This window comes from Aphelocoma coerulescens, chromosome 1, assembly GCF_041296385.1.
Source record: "Aphelocoma coerulescens isolate FSJ_1873_10779 chromosome 1, UR_Acoe_1.0, whole genome shotgun sequence".
Taxonomy (NCBI): domain Eukaryota; kingdom Metazoa; phylum Chordata; class Aves; order Passeriformes; family Corvidae; genus Aphelocoma; species Aphelocoma coerulescens.
Window position 1 is genome coordinate 13,712,915 of NC_091013.1, and position 24,796 is coordinate 13,737,710.

The 24,796-nt window shown below is 45.9% G+C and overlaps 2 protein-coding genes across 20 annotated transcripts in view; one reads left to right on the forward strand and one right to left on the reverse strand.

Moving 5' to 3' along the window:
• Nucleotides 1–9,789: 9,789 nt before the first annotated feature.
• On the reverse strand, nt 9,790–12,539 carry SAT1 (spermidine/spermine N1-acetyltransferase 1). Its single transcript, XM_068995022.1, has 6 exons — nt 12,275–12,539; nt 12,113–12,164; nt 11,945–12,028; nt 10,650–10,751; nt 10,523–10,563; nt 9,790–10,302 (listed from the first exon to the last, which is right to left on the reverse strand). The coding sequence occupies exons 1-6, from the start codon at nt 12,338–12,340 to the stop codon at nt 10,132–10,134; spliced, it is 516 nt and encodes a 171-aa protein (XP_068851123.1). The 5' UTR covers nt 12,341–12,539; the 3' UTR covers nt 9,790–10,131.
• Nucleotides 12,540–12,866: 327 nt separating this feature from the next.
• The window catches only part of ACOT9 (acyl-CoA thioesterase 9), a 28,250-nt gene continuing 16,320 nt past the window's right edge, over nt 12,867–24,796 (forward strand). The window contains exons 1-5 of one of the 19 annotated variants that reach the window (XM_068995226.1): nt 19,531–19,594; nt 22,079–22,411; nt 22,570–22,733; nt 23,580–23,649; nt 24,096–24,141. In XM_068995226.1, coding sequence (XP_068851327.1) covers nt 22,602–22,733; nt 23,580–23,649; nt 24,096–24,141 — 248 coding nt within the window. In that variant the 5' untranslated portion in view covers nt 19,531–19,594; nt 22,079–22,411; nt 22,570–22,601. The other 18 variants (XM_068995310.1, XM_068995134.1, XM_068995558.1 and 15 more) reach the window with 18 other exon arrangements.

Below are 24,796 nucleotides of genomic sequence, written 5' to 3' on the forward strand. Positions count from 1 at the left end.
ACCGAGCCCTCTCATGAGGGGATGGCCCGAGGAGGATGGTCCTGAGATGATGCTGAGCCCCCACACCCACACATCAGGTGACATGGGCAGCCCAGAGCTCCATAAGACCTCCTGCCTTTTTCACAAAGCAAAAGGCATGGGAAAAAGTCCAACTGGCACCCAGCCACTGCCCTCCAGGAAAAGAGAGGAGATGGGCTTACTGTAAGCAACGTGATTGCCCTGGAGACGTGGCTCGGCCATTAGTCAGTCCCACCACAGGATTCTGTGGGATATGGGCTCTCCTCCCGTGCCAAACCCCCCTAGAACACCTGCAGGGAGGCAGCCAGCAGGTACCAGCTGGGGCTGGCAGTCCTTGCTGTGGGGACCAGATCCTCACCCTGCTGGGACACAGTCAGGGACACATTGGGGTTCCAGGTGGAGCATGTCTTTTTTGGCTGGACAAAGGACACAAAACATGGCACTTGGCTGCAATGGGCAGCAATTTCCAAAACAGAGGGTGTAGTACAGACTTCTAATTGGTGGTTGTAACTGTCTCTTATTTAATTCTCTAGTCATACAGTTGTCTCAAGAAAAAACCACTTAAAATAAGTTGTTTACAAAAATGCAATATTTAGTGTCTTCAACACACTTTCTGTAGTCTTCCTTGTGATACAGAACAGAATAGAAATATTTCAGTTGGAAAGGACCTACAAAGAAGATCTAGTCCAACAGCCTGACCACTTCAGGGTAACCAAAAGTCAAAGCAGATTGTTAAGGGCATTCTCCAAATGCCTCTTAAACACAGGCTTGGGCCATCGACCACCTCTCTAGGAAGTCTGTTCCAGTGTTTGACCACCCTCCTGGTAAAGAGGTTCCTAATGTCCAGTCTAAACCTCCCCTGATGATGCAGCTTTGAACCATTCCCACACATCCCACCAGTGGATCCCAGGGAGAAGAGATCTTAACCTCCCTCTCCACTTCCCCTCCCCAGGAAGCTGTACAGAGCAATGAGATTGCCCCCAGCCTCATTTTCTCCAAACACTGAACAGAACTGGCCCTAGAACTGAGCCCTGAGGAGCACCACTGGTGACCAGCCAGAGCTAGTCCCATTCACTACAACCCTCTGAGCCCTGCCCTTCAGCCAGCTTTCCACCCAGCCCACTTTTATCCCACTCATCCCACAGCTGGACACAAGCATTAGAAGTTTACTGCTACACCTTTAATGGAAACTACACAAAAAACCATGATCGGGTGCAAATCATGTGCTATTTATGCACATTATCACTCAGGTACTGACTGTATTTGCTGTGAATTAAGTAAAACTCCACTATATCTCTGTGGGAAAAGTCTTTTAACTATGGCTTTAACGGGGCAGAAGAAGAGGAACTCACGTGCATTCACTCACACATTATGTGAGTCACACATAACTCTGAGACTATGTGATTAAATAAACTACTCTGAAAAAAGGGGGATTTAGTTAATGATGGCAGCACTGCTGGATGTCCATGGAGGTTGTTCTCAGGTGTCACAGGGAGGGCTGATTTGAAGTCAGCCCTGGACATCATCCTGGCTGTACTTTCCTGGCCTGGGGTAGTGGTTGAGTTTGCAGTGTTTTGGTAAAAGAGACTCTCTGGAAAAAATATTGATGTTTCAAGCCAGCTGTGTTGCAGAAAGCTGTTTTTGGGAATGCTTGCTGCTTCTCCACAGGGCACTGTATTTCTTCACTTATAAAACTCAGTGTGTGTTTTACCCCATGTGCCAGGCCACTGCCTGTGAGACAGGCAGCCAGGCATGCTGCTATCCACGGCGCCATAACACACCCTGGGCCTGTCACGTTCCAGTCCGAAGCCTCTTCAGACAAGGCACTTCCCTGTCTGAAGGAGAAGTTTGAGCTTCCTTTCCCTGTGATGCACAGTAGTTGCTGAGGGGGCCCAGCAGCTGAGCAGACCCACTGCCAGCCCTCCCCTGCCCTTGGCATGCCCAAAAGCCTGGGGAGGGACCAATCCACGCTTGCTCCCCACGTCTGCCTGTGTTTACCTCAGCAGGTTTCTCCTCCATCACGCTCCCACCATGGGCCGCACCAAGCCCACAGCTGTGACTCTGGCTGTGGTGTCCCAGCAGGCACTAAATCCCAGCTGCCACAGCTCAGCCCCGCTGCAGAGAAGCTGCCTTGGACAAACCAGGCTTTTCTCAAACACTGTTTGCCATGTCATGAGGCTGCTGGGGCTCAGCCTCCCTGGAAAAGGACACAGTCTTGGCATTGGCTGGCACAGTGTGTCTCCGTGTGTGTGTTGGCAGGTGCTGAGCCTGCAGGTGTCCCCCACGCTGCAGCCAGGCAGGTTTTGCTGGCTGCAGTATCACCAGACACAATACTATGAGGATTTGACACTTGGAGTTGTCTGTGGTCATTTCCCCAGGCATCGGTCTCTCCCACGGAGTACTCAGTGTGACCTTCAGTGGACAGCAAATGCTTGTGCACCACAGGGTTGAGAACTTCCAGTTGCTCATGGACACCTCCATGCCCCTCTGTCCTGTGCCAGCTCCCACAGAAACTCCTCCAAAACATCCTGCAGCACCTGTGATGAGCTTGGTGCTGTTTGGAGTTGTGTAAAGTAAGGCCTCCATGGCTGAACTTAGAAAAGATCATGAAAGAGAAGGACCAGCTGCAAGTGCCACTGTCCCCGTGGTGCTGTGACCTTGCACATGCAGGGCAGCCCAGCCAGCTGAGGGGCTGTGGCTATGCTCTGGCAAGGGGTGAGGGCTGGCCCAGCACAGCCCACAGCATACTGGTGCTTCTAAACCTTTTATTGCAAGCTGCACGTGCCTGAAGTGCATTTATATTTGGGTTACATTCTGTACTTCTGTTAACAGGAGCACCTGATGCTTTATAACTTAAGTGAAAGGACCGTCACTTCTTGGATCCAAAAGTCTCAACAGCTTCTTTAAGAACAAACAGGAGATAATGTCACATCCTCCTCTACACCTCTACTTGCTTTTAGACCTGTGTTAAAAGGAAGTTTCACTTTTGCAGTCCTGTGCTTATTGCAGAAAATACCCTAGCTGAGAAACCAGATGTAAGCCCGTGTAAGGGAAGCCCCCGCTGCCCAAACTGTGCTGGAGAGGCACAGGGCTATGGGTGCCTAGAGGCAAACCTGGCCCTGCCTGCGAGTGAAGCAGGGATGTCTGACTATGTTGAGCTGTGGGGGTGAAAAGTGCTTTGGCTTTTAACTGCAGAAAATAATAGCTTGCTGACACCAAGCCCAAATGGCAAGTAAAGGAGCTCTGTGGTTCTGAGTGCCTGCAGGACTTCTGTAATCAAATTTTAAATTGTGGTGATGGCAAACACAGCATGCAAATACAGAATAATTTTATTACTTTGTGCTGAGGAGGTAGTCAACTCACGTCTATAAATCCTGAGTATTTGCTTATGTAATTTATTTTTGTTTTCCTTTGGGATTCTTCACCCTTGTCCTGACTTCACTGTCATTTGGACTAGCTGTACTTTGTAAGGCAGCGGACTTTGGTTTATCACTCTGTTTTACAGTCTGGCAGCTTTACAGCTTTCAGAAAAACGTAGTTACATAAAATGGGTGTGCTTTCTTGCCTGGCTAAAGAACAGCAACTATCCCTCAAATTTTCAGCTAGTTTTGTTTTTGTTTAAAACTGGATTAATAAGGTGTTATTTCTTTGATCCTAGCACTTGTTGCTGCCTCCATCTGCCAGTTCTGCCTGTTGCTCTTCAGCAACAAATAATTCCTGCTCCCACATCACCAAATCCAGTACTTGTTAATCCACTGAGTTGTGGCTAATTACATCAATGGGAGGTAAAAATAATCCAGATATTATTAATGTATCCCAAGAATGTACCTCTCAGACTTCTGATTTTGTGAAAGAAGTCTTCTAGTTTGTTCTGATTACATTATCTGGAAAGGATAAAGTCTAAACTGTTTCCCTTGATGCTGCTTCCTCTGTTGGGTGTGTGGCTTCCTGTGGCAGGCTGTAGTCAGCCCCTGTACCTGGCCTCCTTCAGTGCTGCAGATCTCTTCTCCTGCCTCCTTTTTAACTTACATTTTCTGCCCCGGTGGCAAAGCTACACCTCTGTACAGAGGTTATGACCTCCAGGAGTGGTGAATGCAGAGTTTGATCCATCCCTCTATGTTAACTCTGAAAAAGACCCACATACCTGCAAATGTAGCTAAAAAACATTTGAGGCTGTGGTTGAAAATGTTCTTGTACATTTGTCCTAGGCTGTGGCAGGAAGCTGGCTGGGGCAGAAACCCAAATCCTATCATGTAAACTGATTGCAAAAGGCACGAGACAACAAACCAAAACTACAAGTCTTGTTTCCTCCTGCACAAGGTGTGTGGTGGTGTTTGTGTGTCGGTGACTCAAGTGGGCCGAATCTGGAAGTTCAGGGAGATCACAGGGAGCCCAGACTGGAGTCTGCTCATCATGAGAGCAATAAAGAAAGACTGTTCAAAGGTACCTTCACAGTGGTATCTGGGCATCCAATTATAGTAACCAGCTTTGCAAAATCTCACCCTGCAGTTTTATCAGTGTGTTTCAAAAATAACACTGCAATATCCAGTTACTTGGAAACACTGATGGGCTTTCATGTGGAAAACTACCGCGTCTCTCGTGTTTTTTCCCTGTGTGGAGAAAGGTTTCTAGTAGGAATTGCAGGGATTCATGTCCCATCCCTGCACAGTGGGTTCCTGGGAGGTGATTTGGAAGATGTAAAACCACCTCATCATACTGGACAGCAAACTTTCAGAGAGGATGGGCACCTGGTTTCATCTTACCAAAGCACATTATTTTTAGTCTGTTTTAGTGGAGAAGGGAAACAGTTCAAAAAACGGAGGTTCCTTTTCCCTTTGAGTGGATGTGACCATCTGTGACACCTGCTATTTCAACAATCAAAATATGCAAAGTTCAAAACACAAATAAACAAAACTATTTACCTGAGAGCCGGTTTTCTGAACAGGGTGTTTGTTTTCCATCCTCTCAAGCTAATTATCCCCTGGGGCTTTTTGTCTCTTGCTTTGGCCTGGAGTAAATCTGTGAAATGAAACCAAAACTGGTTTGAAGATGGAATTTCCTCCTCCTCACTCACTATTTTCAGCTGAGGTGTGTACCTGTGCTTTATTCTGTTATCAAACACAGTGTTTCTGATTGCAGAAAAAGTCATAGCTCAGGTCGGGAGAGGTGCATCTCCCAGTGCTGCACTGGTGTTGGGCTGTGCTCCCGCCCCAGAGCCCCATCCACTGTCTTCAACCGTACACCCTCTCCTCCACAAGCTCCTTGTGGGGACAAGTCTGAGCTCCTGATGGGTTCTGAAGCCCTCCATCAAGGTTGTATTTACCAAAAACCAGCCGGACAGCAGACAAAACTTAGCCAAGTCTCGGGGGGAGAAAAAAGAGTCCTGGGAGGGAATCTCTCCTGGATGGTGAAGTTAGAGCCTGCTTTGAGTTTGCAGTGAGATTAAACATTAGCAGCAGGCACGGTGCTGCTTTGCTGCTTGGTTTCAGACAGGGGCTGAGGCCTTCCTTTAAATTGCAGCCACTTCTCTGAAACCTGAGTTAAAAAAAAAAAAAAAGGGAAAGGGAAAAAAAAACCATTTAAGCAATCCTGCCCAGGCAAGCAAAACAACCGGGCACAGCCGAGTCTGTTGCGTGAGGTGAATGATTTAAAGCCGGCAGGTTTCGTCCCTCGGTGCTGCCGTCCGTCAGTCCCTGTGAGCGCTCCCGCTCAGCTTTTGCTCCCCGAGGGACGCGGAGGGAGAGCCCAGGGGAGCGAGCGCTGTGAGGGGGAAGCTTGTGCAAGCCGAAGGAAGTAAAGCTTCTGGTCAGCTCAAAGATAAGGAGGCACGACTCACACCCCTGGGCTGGCCTCCAGCCCGGGGCAGCGCTGCCTGGCGGGGAATTACGCCGAGCTTTCCCGAGTCCCTCTCCGTACCGAGGTGGTGCTTTCCCTGAGCTGACACCTCCGCTTCCCGCGGGCCAGGCTCCAGGACGGCGACTCTCCCAAGACAAAACACGGCCTGCAGGAATGCAGTAAAGCCCCCACATGCTTTTTCGGAGGAAAAGTTTGCACTGGCTTTTTCAATTATATGGACAGCGAAGGATCTTTACAAGAAGAGGGGAGGGGGAAGGGTTGTTTTCCTCACATATATTTTGTTTTAACTTATGTAGACAAAAAAAGCCTCCTTCCATGCCGTCGCTATGGCTACGGCTCGGATCATTGTGCAGGAGCCTGTGAACAGGAAAAGGCCAAGCGGAGAGGGGGCGGCGAGCCCGGCGCTCCCTCTGCTCGCAGCCGGGGACGGTGCTGACGCATCCTCCGGCCGCAAGTTTGTCCAAGGCCACCCTTCTGTCCCCTCCCGATGCGAGTGAGGAAACTCTGCCATTGCGAAATGTTCGCCGGCTGGCTCAGCCTGAGGAGAACTTCCCGGGGCATGAGTTTGAGGGGGAGAGCGAGGAGGAGCTTTGCACCTCAGCTCCCTGGAGGTGTTATCAGCGCTGGTAACACTCGCTCCCTAACTCTTCCCCGGAGGCAGGCTCGCTAAAGCAGGGGAACAGGGCAGCGCTGGCTGACCTGCAGGCCACACGCCAGCCCTGTGCCTCTGCTGTGATGGGCTCCCACTGGTGGGACACCACTGACCAGCTCACAGCCAGCTGGTATTGCTCAGCCCCCATCGTATGCTGGCACTCAGCTTGGCGGTGTGATTGTGGTCCTGGAACCGAGGAAAGTCATGCCAGGTGAGGTTTCTCCAGCATCTAAAGCCACAGAAAACACTCTGCTGTATGTCTCAATTGTAGTTCCAGAGTTGCTTTGGTCCTCCCGTAGCTTGAGAAAAAGTTATTGAGGGAATTTAAAATTGGTCTTTTCTTGACCCATGGCATTACCACATCACTGTTGGAGAGTCTCTTACCAAAACTGTGAGAATATTTCTGCTGGTTTTAAAAACCCTGCCTCTTAGTAGGATCTCAGCAAAAGTCACATCTGAACAGTTGGTCCCTGTATGTTCTTTTACATGTGAATGTTTATCCCCACTGGCTAGAAAAGTCTTCTCATTTAGCACTGCCTCACTTGTTTTCTGTGACTCCCTGAGAATCCATTCCATCAGAATTTTAGAAAATGCAATGGTAAGCCACATTGGCAGAAGATGAACAAGATATGATAAACAATTTTAAATTGATTGAAAATTTGACTAAGCTGCTTACTTTCCTAATTATAATGCCTAATTAGTTAGCTTGTTCCATTCAGTCATGCAGCTTTGATAGCTTTATTGTGCTCCAGAAGTCTGGGGCCTGAGATTTAAGCAGGCCTGCCCTAGATATCTAATGAACTGTTAATTTCAAAATAAAAACACTCTTAAACTGCTCTACTAGCAATCACCTTCTGGTCTGATACATGGAACCAGAAGCACCAGCTTAAAATAACTTCCAAACAGATTGCACTAGGACTGAGATGCAGTGGGTATGAGATGAGCAGGTTAATGTAAGTCACAGAGTAACCAGTGAAGTTATTACATCTTTACTAAGGAGAAGATACACCCTGATGCTCAGTGAGAGCTGCTGGAGACCATCTCCTCTTTCCCATTCTGCCTCCATCACCAGCTCTTGAGCTGGTTCCTTGGGTAGGCTTGTTCTCACTTCCTTTGGCCTACTGAACTCCAGAAGAGTACAGGCTCAGCAAGGGTAGGGAGGTTTGTAGCCTGGCATTTAATCTTTGGCCAAGTGAGAAACACATTTCCACTCCCCTTGGGTAGAAGAGGGATTTGAACCTCAGGCTCCTGTGTGTGGTGTGAATGCTGCCACAGCTTCTGAGGTGCTGCACAGGGGCAGTCCTGGAAAGGGATGTTTCTTATGCAGAACCTGACCTGCTCAATCAAAGTAATTTTTGTGACAGATTCCATTCTCAGTCCAGCTGGAGTTAGCCCAGATAAGCACTGGAACCATATCACAGAACCATAGAATGGTTTGGGTTGGAAGGGACCTCACAGACTATCTTGTTCCAACCTCCTCCATGGTCAGGGATGCCACCCAGTAGACCAGGTTGCTCAAAGCTCCATCCAGGCTTGCCTTGAATGCTTCCAGTGATGAGACATCCACAACTCTGGGCAACCAGTTCCAGTGCCTCACCATCCTCACAGTAAAACTTTCTTCTTATGAGCCAGTCTAAACCTGTTCTCCTACAGCTTAAAGCCTTCTTACCCCTGAGCAAAGTCCCTCTCCAGCTTTCCGCAGCCCCTTTAGGTACTGGAAAGCTGCTAGGAATCCCTGGAGCCTCCTCTTCTCCAGGCTGAGTGGCTACAACTCTCTCAGTCTGTGATCATGAGAGGGGTGCTCCAGCCCTCTGATCATCATCATGGCCTCCTCCGGACTCACGCCAGCAGATCCACATCCTTCTGATGTTGGGGGCCCCAGGGCTGGATGCAGCACTCTGGGTGGGTCTCACCAGAGTGGAGCAGAGGGGCAGAGTCCCCTCCCTGGCCCTGCTGCCCATGGTGCTTTGGATGCAGTCCTGGACATAGTTGGTTTTCTGGGCTGTGAGTGCAAGACACTGTTGAGCTTCTTGTCCACCAATACCCCCAAGGAAGAGCTACCTTCTGCTCTCTTCCAAGAGCTCCTGTATTTTTTATTAGTGCTCTCACTCTTGAAGCAACAGCTGACAACCAAACCTCAGACCTGGGCAGAGCTGACACACTGCTGACTACACATCAGCTAAAAACAAAACAGAAAATAAGAATAGTTTCACACACAGCTCTCTATTTGCCCTAGGTAGTGATACCTTAATCTTAAAATCAGTTCAGCATTTCCCACTGCTGAAGCAGCCACCTCCCACTACTCTCTAGGATGAGGAAACATCTTCCATGCAATCCATGATTTATGCAGTGACCAGCAGGATTAAAACCTTGTTTAATTAAACCAGTTTATGTTACAATGCAGCTAAGTCTCTTCCCTTCCTTTGAAGTGAAAGCAGTGCTGGCCAAAAAAAGCCTTTTATTGCAGGGTTACCAGAGAGCAAGAGGAGAGCAGCAGAAAGCTTGCATGCATCCACTTTTACCATCAACTTACGAGAAGGGCAAATACAGTACTGTGAAGCTGTTAATTTGTTTCAAAGACAACTAAAAAATTGATGAGCAGCATTGTTTTCACCTACTGCTGTGCAAAGGCATAAACACACAGGGATGGTTTCCTCTGCTCAACACAGCACTTACAACTCAACAGAGCCACTGAGGCTCAGCAGAAATGCTGAACCAGACCTGGTATTGGGTACAGAAACAGAAGCCACCAGAAGCACGCAAGTTTGGTGCTTTAAGAATCACGTAATAGAGCTTTTTGTGTAGTTTGTAAATATACTTCATTCCATGGGACCAGTCAAACCCAGTTTTTGTTACTTAGGCTTTGAAATCACACCAGGATGCATCTTTCCCTTCAAGGCTATGCCCTTCCAACTGAGGCGCTCTGCAGGTAACTGGAAGTCCCAAGCTCCAGCCGTTCTGGAACAGCTGTCCAGAGAGCAGAAACCTAATTTAGGGACTCCAACTGTACCTAAAAATATATGTCACAAGCCAGGATGCCCCGCACCACACAGGAAGCAGGGGTTGATATCAAACTCTTTCAAATACTCAGGTGCTCAGAACCTTGCCATGTCCCACAGGCACACAAGTGCACTTTTATCCCACTGGGACCACAGTAAATCATTTCACTTGTGAGAAGGTTGAAGTCAATTGAGTCTTTTATTAATTTGCGTATTATTTGACAGAAAACTTTACGTGAAAATTAAAAGTCAAAACTATGGCCATGAAGTGAAAACACTACTTTATTTTTATAAAAGGCAATAATTAAAACAAACCCTACCAGTGTGTACATTGTACACATTTGAATGACACTTACAAGAATGAAGTTTCCATATACAAGGATTACAAGCCCACACTGGTAAAGGATGCACACAAGCACATACTGAACTTCACAGATGCCTCAGCTCCAGATCACAGTACCAATTACTCTATGACCACACCTGCACTGTCATTATTAGCATCCACACTACTTTATTCCACTACAGACTGTACATACACAGAAAGCAAGGAGTTTATTCAGAGAGCACATATATTCACAGAAAGAAATTATTTGCTGGAATAATCTCTCACTCTTCTGCTGCCATCTTCAAGAGATACTCTTTGTCAATCTTGAAGAGCCTCCAGCCCTCCTCAGTGGACAGATCCGAGGCACCCCTTCTCTTGTAGAACCTGATGGAGGGTTCGTTCCACTCCGCGACGAGGAAGTGCATGCTGCTGCAGCGGCACTTCACAGCCACCTGCAAAGCCAAGGAACGCCACACGGTCACACCCCCCGAGACAGCCCAGGGACAACCGGCCAGATTACTCAGCAACTGTGTATCACCACAAGTCACTGAGTTCATTCCAGCAGCCACTGCAGCATTTCTCAAAGTCTACCAGACTCCAGGCAACGTTTTAAGCTGTCTAGAGTCCTGCCACCTCCTTTAATTCTTGTTTAGACTTAGCACTTCGACATACCTGACTCAAGTTCTTCAGAATCTCTGACCCAATACCAAGCCCTAAAAAAACCAAAAAACAAGAAACTTAAGTTTTAAATCTACAAAAGCCCTATGGGTAGCAACTCATCTAATTCTGCAATAGGTACCTCTGTACTCAGCCATCACATAAAAATCTTCAAGGTACAGCAGTTTTCCAATCCATGGATCATAAGTGAAGTAATACATGGCAAAGCCCACGACACATGTTTCTGAAACAAACGGCGTAACTTCAGCTAGTCAGAACTTAAAAGGCAAAAATATTAAGACTTACATGCATGTTTAAACATACAGATTCTCTAGTACATGCAGACATTTGATACTAGGTTACAATTAAAAATGAAGCTTGCAAGTAAACACACAATTGAAAACGCAAGTTCTGACAAATTTATATCAACCTAGTACAAAAAGATTGCCCTGTCCATACCCTGAAATCCTCAAAAGCACTGTCATAGTAAGTGTTAACATAGCTTTTTTTCCACAAAATAATGCACACCTGATTAATTACTGATTAATTTCCAGTCTGGAATACAAGTAAGAACTTCACACAGCAGCTCACAATCTGGATGACTGCCCCAGCTCTGCTTCCTTAGGAGTAGTCTGTCAAACCCTGAAGAACACTGATCTTTCCGTGAACATTCCTCAGTAACTACTGTGCCAGAAGGCCTATTTACAGGCCACCTTTACAGCAGCGTTTCAAGCACTTCCACTTACGCTTCCACTGAGAGCATCATGCTGTTTTCTTTACCTTCAACACCACAAAGTCAAGAGAAGCAAAGCTATAGCTTCAATTATAACTCTGTGGCTCAAGAGAGAAGAAAAACCAACTCTTCCAACAACAGCTCACTCAAACATAAACCCTGAGTATTTTAACTACATCTGCCATAACACTCTGCACATACTGTTAAGAGAAGCGTGCAAACAGGTTTCTGTCATCTACTGTGTCTTTGGTAAAGGTTTGGGAATAGCACTTGTCCCTGTAGACCTTACCTCATATTATGATCATCTACTTTATTGTGTAACGGATCTTTTAGTTACCTCCCCGCCCATCCATGTACACAGAAGGGCCATGTACATGGCGAAGCTAGAGACTGTAACCTGAAGATTGGGGACAAATTAAAGAAAAAAATGTGATTCAATAGAATTACATAAAGGTAAGTCAGGGTCAAATAAGAAAAGCCATTTAATTAATTGGAGTCAAGCACATTATGTTATACCTGATCTCCCATGCTTCCAGGATTAGCAACCACTTCAGCAGAGTATCAGCGTACATTACTGAATTTTACCAGTTAATCTACTCCTCCTACCCCAGTCCACTGGTGGAACCTTATCTACAATCATTACTATTAAGCAAATGATGCTTCTGTGTATTTAGCGTCCAAAAATAAGTATCAGGCAGTCTCACCTTCAGACGACCACTGGTCTTTCGGCACTTCTGCAACCAGACAATGGTAGAAAGGGTGCTCGCCAAAACCATCCTCAAGCAGCTCTGGAAAAGCAGAATACACGCGCAGCTGAGCCACAGGCGCTGTCACTCAGCCGCCAACCGGGTGAGCTCTTGCAGCCTCCGTACCTTTCTCAGTTAGGACCACTTGGTCCTCCATGTCCTCGTATTTCGCCAGTTCCTGGAAGAGAAGGAGATTGTGAGCAGCCTCTCTCCGCGCCCCCACCCTTGCGCAACAGCTTGTTTTGCTCCGGCCGCGGGCAGCGCTGATCCCCCGCACCCCGCCCGCACCTTGATCAGTCGCAGCAGGTCGGGACAGTCCTCGGGACGCGCGGCGCGGATACTGAACGAGGCCATTTTCGGCGACGCTTCCCCCTGCGGCCCCCTCGGCTGACGAGTCCCCGGTGTGTGAACAGGAGGAGAAGCTGCTTCTTCATTCGTGTCCCGGGCGCGGCGGCCACCTGCGGTCAGTCAGGCTGCGAGCATGTCCCGGCGGCGTTCGGCTGCTGGCGGTCCCGGCTCGCTACCGCTGCTTCCCCGGCCCGGAGAGTGCGGCTTGCAGTCCCGGCCGCCTTATTTATAGACGTTCGCGCCCCGCCTCCCCGCCCACCAGCCAATGGGAGCGCCCCTCGTGCTCGCCCTCAGCCAATGGCCGCGCCCCTCCCCGGAATCCTGCCCGGGCCTGCCAGCAACAGCCGCGGCCGTCTCGTGACTCTCCCTCCCCTTCCGCGCGGGGCGCCCCCTGGCGGAGCGGGGCGGCTCTGCGGGGCGAGACCCCGCCCGCTCTCCCTGCGCGGTGCTGGCGGGGCGGCGGGAGCGGCCCTCGGGGGCCCCGGCACCGCCTTTCCCGGCACCGCCTCTCCCGGCACCGCCTCTCCCGGCACCGACTGCCGCGGGACCCCGAGAACCGGGCCCGGCATTGCCCTCGGCTCGGGGCTCTCCCTGCGCGGGTACTGTGTTAGGAGCCGTGGCGCCGCCCTTGCCGCAGAGCGGCACTGGGGGCACTTCGTGCACCGCGGTGGGGAGAGAAAAAAAGCCGCAGTATTTGCGGGAAACACGGAGCAGTGATCCGTACCCAAGCCCGGGCGCGGGGGACCGTGTCTAGCACCAAGGTACGCCCCCGGACAGGAACGTCCTTAAGGAAATGGGGTCAAACCACTGAAGTTTAACCTTGGGGTTGGGACGTTTCCCAGTCTGGCACACGCATCGTAACCCGCCTGACTGGAGGAAAAGGGGTTGTGCTGGGAGAAGCACAAAGGAGCAGATTTAAAGCAGGGGGATCTGCCAGTAGTCTGCCTAAGAGAGGATGCGACGCCATCCCGATGGAGGTATGGCTGTCACTGAGGAGAGAGGTGGGTGTGATGAGGAAAATTCCATCTGGGTAGACTCAAAAAACATGACTTTAGAGTACGAGAGGATGGGGGAGTTATCCTCAGCCCTGTGCTTCCTCTGGGTATTACCTAGAGATACTGCTGTATGCTGAGGAATGAGCTGGGTCATGATCTAGATGAGCATGTGGTCGGTCCATGGACCTACCAGCTGGGCCACCCAGAGAAGTACAAGTCTTTGCCATATGCGTGGTTTTCTTTTCACCCTCTTCTGTTAGCTGTGCCACTATCATGTCCATTCTTAGATATTGTAAAGGAGCTCTTAAATCTATCTTAGTCTGAATTGTTTTAAGAATGGTTTGGGATATGGGAAGGCACTAAGTCATGCTGCTGACTTTCACAATACACCCCCCATTTTTCAGTGTATCCAAGAAGCTACAAGGCTGGCCTTAGACAGAGGGTCCAGCATGGAACATGATACTGCAAGAGGATTGTAGAAAGAAATGTGTATAAAGTGTGTGTTCAGGTGGCTGGTGTTAGCACACAGTGGAAAGTGCCTGAAGGCCTGGAAGAGTAATTTAGGATTTATGCAAACACCCTAACTGGCTCAGTTTACCCTCTACTGGAGCAAGAATAGAGATGCCCAAAGAACAGAAGCATTTCCAAATCAGTAAGCAACAGCCAGTGGCTAGTAGTAGAAAAGTTAAAATTTATTTAATGGGTTGTGAGTCTGGAAATCCCTCAGGACAGGGCATTTGGTAGGGAGACTGAATCTGAATAAACAACCAAAGAACAGACTCAGTCTAACTACATACCTTTAATGAATACAGATTTTTTCATTCCCTAGAGATGATTAGACTGAGATCAGAAATGGGGAATACTGTCTCTGTGAAAGACAACAGCCTTTGTGTTGTCTCAACTCTCTTTGTTTTGCATTTCACAAAGAGGAAGTCACACTATCAGGAAACCTACTGCTGTGTAAGAACAAAAAGTGCCTGGTTTCTTTCTTCTCAAGTCAGAAAAGTCACATGATTTAGAAATTGAAGTCTCAGCAAAAAAGACCCAAACATTTTCTCCCTTGACTGTTTTTGAAAATCCTGCTTTAACTTGCTCAGAAATATGCTGATATTGTGTTGCCCCAGTTAATACAGTTCATCAGATTTAGCTTTCAAATTCACAAGGCAGAAGGAAAAAAGTATTAAAAAATTTCATGAAGTGTCAAAAAAAGTTTTATGAAACAACAGGAAATAGAGAGAGTTCAGGGAAAAAAAGAGGAAAACTAAAAATATCTTATCTAGATCTCAGAGACTATAGTACAACTATTTACTTATGTATTACTAGGGATATTTTTTCCAGAATAAGTAAGTTTATTAAGAATGGTGAGAATATTTTACAAAAAGGTTCTAAAAGAACTCAGTTTGTGAATTAATCCGACTGATGTGGCATGTTTTTACAGCTTCTTCCTTTTGTATCGGGTCTGTTGGTCTTTGAGCAGGTTTCATGTCATCTTGACACAGCTGAGGCCACTGATGAAATCTCTAATGACCTGCACAGGGCTTAGATTTTATCCTTCAGTGGTCACAGCCTGTTGATCTGCCCTCCTCTCCAAGGAATGTGTAGTGGCAAGTCTCCTGAAAAGGATCAAGGTTTTTTTCAAATTGTGCAAATATGTGTGCTGGCAGGTGGTTAGCAAACGTTTTTAAGGTAAACCAAGGCTGAAATAATCTGTTAAAATGAAACATGCACTGAAGTCTGGATTAGCTCACTTCTGTACCAGCCAACAGCTTCTTCCATGCGGAACCTGCTGACTGTGAATCCATCTGCATTTCCACCAGGAGGGTTGGACTTTGGTGTTTGAGAAGGTAAAATGGTTAGAACTATCTAAAATGTGCATCATTCCTATTATTCTTACTGTATCTTCTCCCTAAATATTACTCATAAAAGAAACAGAAAAATTTGTGCAAAATAGCAAGCAGCAGTTTCTTTTTTAGTATGCAACAGGAACTTTTATAAACAGGAACTTTTATAAACAGCTGGTAATAAAAGCACATGGAGCTCAGTAGTGACTGAGGCAAGTTTTCCCCACATCCTGCCCAGAGACAGAGGTCTTTTCTAGTCTGAAGATACAGGAAATAGCCAAGACAGTTCCCCCAGATCCTTTCATGGCAATGCAACTTAACAATTTATTCAGAGAGTTATGGGACCTTATCTGCACTTGTATCAAAACTATGTTTTTACTTGCATCTAAATTTTCTACTGTTCTCTTTCCTTGGAGGATGGACAGAAAGGCTCAAAGTGGGCATCAGTTTTCTTTCTTTACTGTTCAGATAATCAAACTCTCTTCCTATTTTAATTTTTGATTTGCTCCTTCGCTAGGAAGATTCCTTGCATTCCTGTATGAATGCCTCTTTCATGCCTCAGAGGTTCTCTGTTTGTAATAAATAAGAGAAAAACTCCTCATTCCACATTAAAATGTAGCGAGTTAATGATTTTTGATTGTGCTATTAAATATTTCCAAGTATTTAAATCCAAGTTGTATGTCCTGTCAAATCTGTGGAGCAAAATACAGAAAATGAAGTTAATACTCAGTATCGACCTGTAATTTTTTGATGATTTTGGACATCTGGGATTCTCTTAAAATTTTCAACTGAATATTTTCTTCCTAGTACTTAGACCTTGCATTGATATTTATGAGTTCACAGTTGCTTCTGATATCTTTTTCAAGCCACTTAAAATTACAATTTATCAACACTAGGCTGTACAGAGAAAAAATATTACTATCTGTCAGAATAGTACAAATACTAAATAAATACTGCATGAGCACTGCTCAGAATTCAGGGCAAATGCAAAATTAACAGTTTCATATAATAAAGCTACATGAATTTCTATATGCTGGCAATAAAATGGCCATAATTTTTCTTTATTATCTTTGAAAACATATTTTAGGTCATTAGAACCCTATTCCCGTAGGCTAATACTTTTTGTCTGTCATTTGTAATTATGCAGTTTAATGAATTTGGGATTTAGACATAACTAATTATCTGCCTGAATCCACAAATCATCTATATCATGTGTGCAAATGATTTAAAAGTTATATAGATATAAAAGTTATAGAAATAAATGTTGGGAAAAAATCCAGCCAGGCCTCAGTTTTGGATACAGTAGAAGTATTGTATCTGGATACAGTAGAAGTCCCTTTGGCTCTGACCCTGCATTGTCAGAGGGAAATAGCTCAGGCTTTAAAAAGAAACCTACGAAATCTAAATTCTTCCTTAAAACTAATGGGGTTTGCACAATGAGTAGACATTTTTGTTATGTGTCACAGTTACAGTTTTGTCTTTGGCACAGTCTTCTGCACTGTCCAGAAGTGATTCTTTTCATGGTGCCTTGATTTTTGAACCTTCAGCACACATGCATACCAGGTTTCCACATTTTTTTTCCCATGACCAGATGAGCGAGAAGCTTTGCAATAGCGCCCTCAGCTCTTTCATGGAATCACAGAATGGTTTCAGTTGGAAGGGACTTTGAAGACCATCTAGTTTTCAGGTGTTACCCTTGCAAGTAATGAATACTCTGGTCAATGTACCTTCTGTTTGTCAGAATGTGTTTTCTCATATCCTCATCCAATCTTGCTGGTGTCTTTGCTAAGTCTTCAGCAAGGGGTGCTTAACAACTTCATTGCTAACTTGTACCTTCTGTATTGCACTGTTTTGCTGGCAAGTTGAAATGGCCAGTGAGAACCACAGACATTCTGGTTGGTATGGAAGTCATGGGCTGCACCTGGACATGAGTATATATCCCCGTCCCCAGGAGGTACAGACATGGTTACAGTAGGTGCTCTGGTCCTTATGGGCTCTGTGGTGTCTTGGTGCAGAGCTGGGGCTGCCCCTCTGCCACACATGCCAGTGCGGGCCCCATGTCATCTCTGCTCTAAGTTTCTTCAGCTCTCAGGAATAAAAAAATTCTGATTAATTGAACTTGTTGATTATTTGACTGTGGAAAGCACACAGCTTGTTTAACACAGCTGTATTTTCACAGAATCACAGAATAAGGTTGGAAAAGACCTCTGAGATCATCGAGTCCAACCTGTGACTGAATACCGTGTCACTAAACCATGCTACTGAGTGCCACATCCACTCTTTCCTTAAACATTTCCAGGGACGGTGACTCCAGCGCCTCTCTGGGCAGTCCATTTCAATGTCTAAGCACCCTTTCTGTGAAGAAATTCCTCCTACGTAATGTCCAACTTAAACCTCCCCAGGCGCAGTTTAAGATTGTCCTCTCGTCCTGTCTCTGGTTGCGTGGGGGAAGAGGCTGACCCCACCTGGCTACACCCCAATTTCAGGGAATTGTAGAGAGCGATAACGTCACTCTTCAAGATCTTAAGCCTCTTCCCCTCAGAAAATTCCGAGGCTCTCAGTTACCTTCCCTAGCAGTGCCACCCAGGGACGGCTCGGGGCGCGCCTCAGGGCTCCGGGCACAGCGCCCAGCTGAGCGCCGCCAGCCCGCCTTCCTCACGGTGAAAAAACGGAGCATTACAAAGAAAAATATCACGATGCCTATTAAAAGCACGTCCCGGCAGGGCCCGCCCGCTCGGCCGGGCCCGCCCGACTACTAACGCTGTCCTGCTCCAACCTCCGCCCCGGGGAGAGGCCGAACTGCGCGGGCACAGAGACACGGGGCAGGCCGAGGCCGGGCGGTGCCGCCCGGGGATCCAGGGGTGGGCAGGGCGAGGGCTCCCAGCTGCGGGCGGCCCGGAGCCCGCTCTGTGCGCGGCGAGTCGCTGGTGTGGGAGAACCGTGTGGCTGGGGCAGGCGCGGCCCCGCTGTGACAGCCCCGGCGAGCACCATGCTGCCCACCCGGTAAGGCGGCCCCCACGTCCTTCGGCCCGGGGAGGGAATGACGGCCGGGGGAGACGGTGCCCCCGCCGGGGCCGGGCAGGGGAGGGGAGGCCGTGCCCCAACCCTCGCCCCGCAGCCGCGCCGCGCTCCGCTGTGAGGGGCTCGGGGCGCGGCCGGGGCGGGGCACCCCCCCATACTGAGCAGCGCCGCGGGCAGCGCGGCTTGGGCGCGGTGCCCGGGCCGGTCCGGGGCTGTGGGCGTGAGGGGGCCCTGCGGGGTGCGGTTGGAGCAGGAAGGCGTTTGCTGGCTGTGCCGTGACACACCGAGCCCAGAGGCTGCAGCAATCATAGAGGCGTTTCACCATCGTCATTCACGTCATTCCTGGTGCATACGGAACTCTGATGCTTTCTGAGTTGTGTGTTGGGGTTTTTTTTTTGGTTTTGTTTTGTTTTGTTTTTTTCTGTGGGTGTGTTCCGTTTTACTCTCTTAAGGCCTCCAGGGGTATCTGCAGACAGAGAAAGCTTGTGTGTACATGATACATATGTGGAGATGAAGTAGAGAGAGGTGTGTAAATGGCCCTGCTTTTCTGTTGGTGCCTGAGGACTTGCCACCTTTCCTTTTTTGAGGTGAAACTCCAGTCCCAGAGGAAGAAAATTAAGGGACTAGCAGTCTACATTCCTTGTCAGGATGATGCTGTGAACTATCACAAGGGGTTTTACACATCCTCTGTGTGTTTTTGTGTTACCACAGTTATGCTTGCCTAGAGGAGTAGTGCTGGCTAGTACCTGGTAGAACACGTGGTGAATTGTGGGTGGATTACATTCTCTGAAGGGTTTCATGGTTGTCCCTTCTTGCTTAATGGCTAAGAGGATTATATCCTACACTTTAAACTTTTTGAGTTGCTGCAGTACTAAGCCATGGAGGAGAAGACTAGGCTTAGCTGAATGTGACTGCTTGTGAGACCTTGTGAAATCCTTGGGATATTCCTCCTGCTGCTGTGCAAACCAGCCAAGTGCAGAAGTGTATGGTTTGGGTCATAGATGATTTTCTAGAGGCACATGGACCCGATCTGTGTTAAGGTGCTACAGGGCAGAAGCTGGTGTTGGGTCTAAATGGGTTGTCTCAGGGCATCAGTGAAACATTCTTCTTTCCTGCTTTTAGGTAAGAATAGGTGTCAGTTGGAATTTCAACTGTCTTGGAACAGTTGTACTGATTGTATCTAGTTCTAAAAATCTAGCTGAAAATAAGGACTGGTGTTTCTGAAGTCATCAGCATAATTCCAAATTAAATCCTAAATTATTTCCATGGGATTATTTTTAATAACGCTAAATTCTTCTGCTCTGCCTATAGGTTGTGCATCATGAGGAAGCTTCCTTCTGTTCTGGCTAGGACACTCACTTCTGGGATCAGTGGCTCCCTAGGGCTTCCTGACATGTCTGAAGGTAAAGTAAATGGCTGTAATCCAGAAGATTTAATGATGTTACTAGGGAGTTTATTCTTCAGGCGGTGTCCCTTCATGTGTTAATATGGTTTGGATAATGAACATGCCCTTGTCTGTTAGCTCATGGTGTAAGTGTTTAGGAAGCAGCAGAAAATCACAGTTGTTTGGAAGTGAATGGCACAAATATGCATAATCATTGAAATTCACATTTAGAGGCTCCTGTGGTTCTTCAGCCTTGGAGGAGCTTGGTTCTTTTCTGGCAGGATAACTGCTGCTCTTGATAGAAAGTCATTGTAGTACAGACAGGTGTAATGAGACTGGAGAGAATGGCCAAGAAAGAGGGAACTGAGTGGAATTAAAGTCTTGCAGAACTTTTAATGTTTCAATCCTGTTAATACTGTAAACTTGCAGAAATCTTTTAATCGGATCTGCAGCATTGCCTCGTGAAATTGCTCTTGTCAATAGAACTTTGTGTTCAAAGATTGTTTCAGTGCTCTAATAGTAATAAACCATAATGCTCCTGTTTCAGAAGCTTTAAAAAATGTTTTTCTGCATTCTAATCCCTTGTACTGAGAAAAGGGCAGGAGGAAGAAGGCTGGAACCAGGTACAAATAATTCCTTCATGGAGTACTGATTATTTCTGAGATCTTATTTTTTACTTTGTTCTCTAAACAGAAGTCACCAGTAGTTAGTGGTCATCCAGTAAAAGAGAAAATGAGGGTTACTTGTTGTTAGAGAACTTACTTTCATTGTTGTTAATAAATGGTAAATTAGGACGTCAAAGGACAGAAGCAAGGATACAGAATGTTGCATACTTGCAACTTGCCCTGCTTGTTTATTTGGATATTTGATAATGATACCACCTAGAAGACCAATAAAAATAGTGAAACAGTGAGCTCATCCTGGTACTCCAAGGGGTACTAATATTTTGTGGACTGCAATAACTGTAAGCATTTGAGATTCTGTTTCAAAATGGTTAAAATTCAGAGTTTTGCTGATATGTAAACTATGTTCCTTCAATTTGGTATCCATGCTCTCACAAAACACCAAATACTTTTTCTTACTAGCTTTTCACATGCTTTCTTTTCACAACTTCGGGTTCCAGTTGTGAATGCCTTCACTTCTTCCATGGTTCTCCCAAAGGCTACACAAAACAGGACTTTGGAATTTTCCTCTGAAAAACTCTCATCCCATTTCTTGAAAAGTGCTCCAGATACTCTTTCCAAAGTTAACAGTGTTTGTCCTAAGCCCTAAGTTTGGAAAACTGTTTGGGATTACACTGCAAGCAGATACCACACAGAGCTGGTAGACAAGGAACTGGAAAGCTGGCTTGAAAGGAAAGGACAAACTGAGTTGAAACCAAGAAGACACTGTGATTCAGGCAAGGATAGGTTGCCTGCAGTGACTAAAATTAAGGAACATGTGCCTAAATGGAATGGAACCAGGTAGAATAGTTAGTAACTCCTTATTAGATGTAAAATGCATTGTTTCTTTTCATTGTTAATCTAACCTGTGTTTTGTACTCCACAGGACAGTTCCCCATTCACGTGAATAATGGTGTGTTGTGGTAATTTGTACATATTAAAATATTTGCTATAGCACTAAACTTACTCAACTACTGTTTTTCCTTACTTTTTGATGAAAAATGAAGTGCCATTATTATCCTTGTTGACTTGCTTAAAGCTCCTTTCCCTTTGGTGAATGGCCCTGGTCTTAATTGTGGCAGTGTTGCACTAAATCTCTGTCAGCATACTCTGTCTGCAGTGCTGGATAATACGTTTCTAAGAGGCTTGTGGATACAAAATCTCTCACGGCAGCAGCTCCTGCAGTACTTGGCTTCATTTTAGGCATTTGAATCTGCATCTTTCACCTCAGTCCAGACCAAGCTCTGTACCAAAGCTGGTGGTCTCTCTGAACCTGGATGCAGCTGGGGAGGCACCAGCATGAGGGGCATGGATCTCACTGGTAGAGATGAATGCAGTGATCTTGTTCAGCTGCCCTCCTCATGTCTTTTTCCACAGCACAGTGCAAATAAACTCAGAGCCTGCTGCTCTGGCATTGATGATCCATTGATCACAGTTTAGGAGATACTGTGAAATATTCAACGTGATAATGATGGAGAAGTCCCATTTGCTATAACTATTTCGCATGTTTAGGATATTTTTCAAATAAGAGAAATAGCTTATAGATTTTGGTGATTAATTTTCTTACTTAAATTTCTGTTGTTACTTAATTAAATTTCTAATATCTAGAAGAGCAATGTAGTCTTTGCAGGGAGAAAAAAAAGAGAAAAAATATATACTTATGAGCTGTAAAATGGAATAGATTTTGCTTGATAACATTTTAGAAACACTTCACACTTCGTCCCTTTTATTATTAAGATAAAAATTCTATGTGTTCTCAGCCTGAAAAATACTTATTTTTATACCTAAAATTGAAATCAGATGTGTTAAATGGGACTAACATCTTATATACATTTTTGCAGGTTTGGACCCGTGATTTTTTTTCAGAGCTTTTTACCTCTAGAGTTGAAAAGGAAGATGAACTTAGTGCAAACAAAGAGAAAGTGCTGTTTATTCCCCCTCCATCCCAGCACAGTCTGCACACCGTTGAAAAATTGAGGTTTTGCGTTCTAGAAGCTATAACAGTGTTTCTGCTGACACTGTATTGATCAAATGCATGCTATGGTAGCTTCACAGCTGGAGTATGAGTAACAAGAAAGTAATACCTATTCTGTAAGCAAGCCTGCTGCTTAAGGAAAAAGGAATCAGACCTTCCCTGTTTCCGAAATAAATCAACCCTCAAGATTTTCAATCAGGTTCTTTCACTGAAATTTTTTTTGTTCTTAGAATTAGTTGTAGAAGTCTTCTAATTTCAAAACATGTTTTTAGCCTAATTTTGTAAAGAAACGAGGCCTAAGTAATCTATTTTATTTTGTCTCTGCCTGCCTATTTTCTTGTCCTCCTCTTCTTCCAGAACCTTTTGTTGTTTGATGTCAGCCAAAATAGATGAGCCACCAGTCTCCAAGAGAAACATATTTCCAGAAACTTTTTGAAAATTGGCTTCCAAATCAGAGGTTTGTTAGGGTGCCAGAGCTAGAGCTGGGGTCAGCCACAGAGCCTGCTGTTTGCTGTCTGTTGGTGAGTCACTGGGATCCATGTGCTGGCTGCCAGTCAATCCCTTGGCTGCCTCTGGCTCAGGCTGGTGCTTCTCTAGCAGGCAGGCAGGCAGAATAGAAATAGGCTGGGAGTGTAGGGACAGGGGCTGAGGGTGCTGCAGAAGAAGGAACAGGGAAGGGGAGGTTTGGGGTATAGCAGTGGTGGTGGTGTGGGGGACTTGGGCAGAAGCTGATGTGACTGAGGAGGAGGGGGGCAGAGCTGAGTAGATCTGACTGAGAGAGTGGAATGTGATTTAAATCCTAGGAATCAGCTAGACTTGCTCCAGGGTTTATAGGACAGCTTGCTGATCACTGTGAATGCTCTGACCAGGCATTTAGCTTGAAAAATGCCAAGCCTGATAAAGGATCAGCTTGTGACTCACCGGCAGCCTCTTTCAATTACACCATGAAATTCTGGATAATTTTTGGTTGCTCTTCCTTGATATGTCCCTATTTTGTCCTAATATTTGAACTTCCTTGTGTAAAAAAAAAATCTTTGTAAATAAGCAAGGATACAACACAATACAATTCTATACAATTCTCAACTTCTATTCTGAGCTTGGGAATTGTTGCTACTTGTTTTCAGGTGTTTCCAAATAGCCAACATTCACATGCCTAACAGCCATGGGGTAGTTTGGTAGATTTGATGGGACCTTAGCACACTTAATAATCTCATCTGAGAAAGAGTAGAAAAGATGCTTATGCAGATTATTCTTGAAATTTGGGAGAAACCTGTGCAGAACTAGCATTAAGTCTGAGGGTGCAAACAGGGCCAGAATAAATTTTATAGACCTGTCTTCAGTGTGTTCTTAACACTGTGTTCTTTCAGACTGCTAAAAATTTGGGCTATGAAACGCTGCTCACAAGAACCATCCTGCTGATACTGCCTGCGTTTGTGGGTGGGATTATTTAATTGGTATTCTCCTCATTCCCTGTTTCCCAGCTGCACTGTTCCCTTTTAAGTTCTTTTATGACTTTCTGATTTGTGTTATCTCCACAGTTTGTGTTTAGGCTGTAATATTTTCACATCAAAATTCTCCAATCTAATCTTGATCCATGCTGTCTTTCAGCTGTTAATTAGCACTGGAGGTGACTGATTGCACTAACAAATACTCTTTGTTGACCATATGCAATAAGCTGTGGCATCATGTTACTCAACCCATTCCTGTGATATGCCTACTAACAGCAGCAGTGAATTTGGCCAAACTTTTTTTCTGGGCTGCTATTTGCATGAATTTGCTTAATTTTCCTGTTCTGGGATGAGAATTGTGCCTTTAACACAACCTCATGTTTATCACTTGCAGAACTAAGCTTGATTTGCTTTGATTTTTTTTTTTTTTTCCAGTGCGGAGGAAATTGAGGGATATAGTGGGAGCATCTACCAACTGGAGGTACAGTGTGCATTACATGTATTTTACTTCATTTGTGAAACCAAGGTGGAGCTCAGGGTTGTGGTAGTGGAAGTTACCAATGGTTAGCTTGCTGGCTGGGGAAGAAAAAGATCCCACTAAAAGGTAATTGAAACAAAGCTTCTGAATTGGTGCTTTGTGGATCACAAACTTGTAAGATTTTTCTGGCAGAAACAAAATACCTCATCTTGGTGCTTACAAGATTGTCCCACTAGCTTTAAATCCAACGGGAGTTACGAGCTGTAGAGTCTGGCTGACAATGCTGTGTTGCTGTTACCTCTTGAGTTATCTCTAGGTGGATTGCCCATGTGGTGGATTTATCCTGCACTGATTCAGCAGCTGAGCTTGCTCACTGTGTAGCAGGCTGCATTCCAAATGGCACCCATGTCACTTTGGAAAATTGTCAGCTTGGGATCAGAATCTCTTTAATCAGGAGCATCTTGAGCATTTCCTTTTTCTGCTCTAACTTAATTTTTGATTAATTTACATATACTTTAAATAATTGCTGGTTCGGCTTTATTCAAGTTACTTTCCTCCCCCTCCATTACATTGAATAAGCCAGAGTTGACTGTAACACTCTACTGTTACAGTCTGGAAAAGTCAGTATAGCAGGCTGGAGGAATTATGTATTGCAGTT

What these genes read in the sequence shown, in the direction of transcription:
- SAT1 (XM_068995022.1), bottom strand. Translation starts at nt 12,340, where the DNA reads ATGGCCTCGTTCAGTATCCGCGCCGCGCGTCCCGAGGACTGTCCCGAC. An exon ending in AGTGGTCCTAACTGAGAAAG is followed by an intron (nt 12,029 to 12,112) that starts GTACGGAGGCTG and finishes CTGCTTTTCCAG; the next exon opens with AGCTGCTTGAGGATGGTTTT. An exon ending in TTCTGAAGAACTTGAGTCAG is followed by an intron (nt 10,303 to 10,522) that starts GTATGTCGAAGT and finishes TTGGCTTTGCAG; the next exon opens with GTGGCTGTGAAGTGCCGCTG.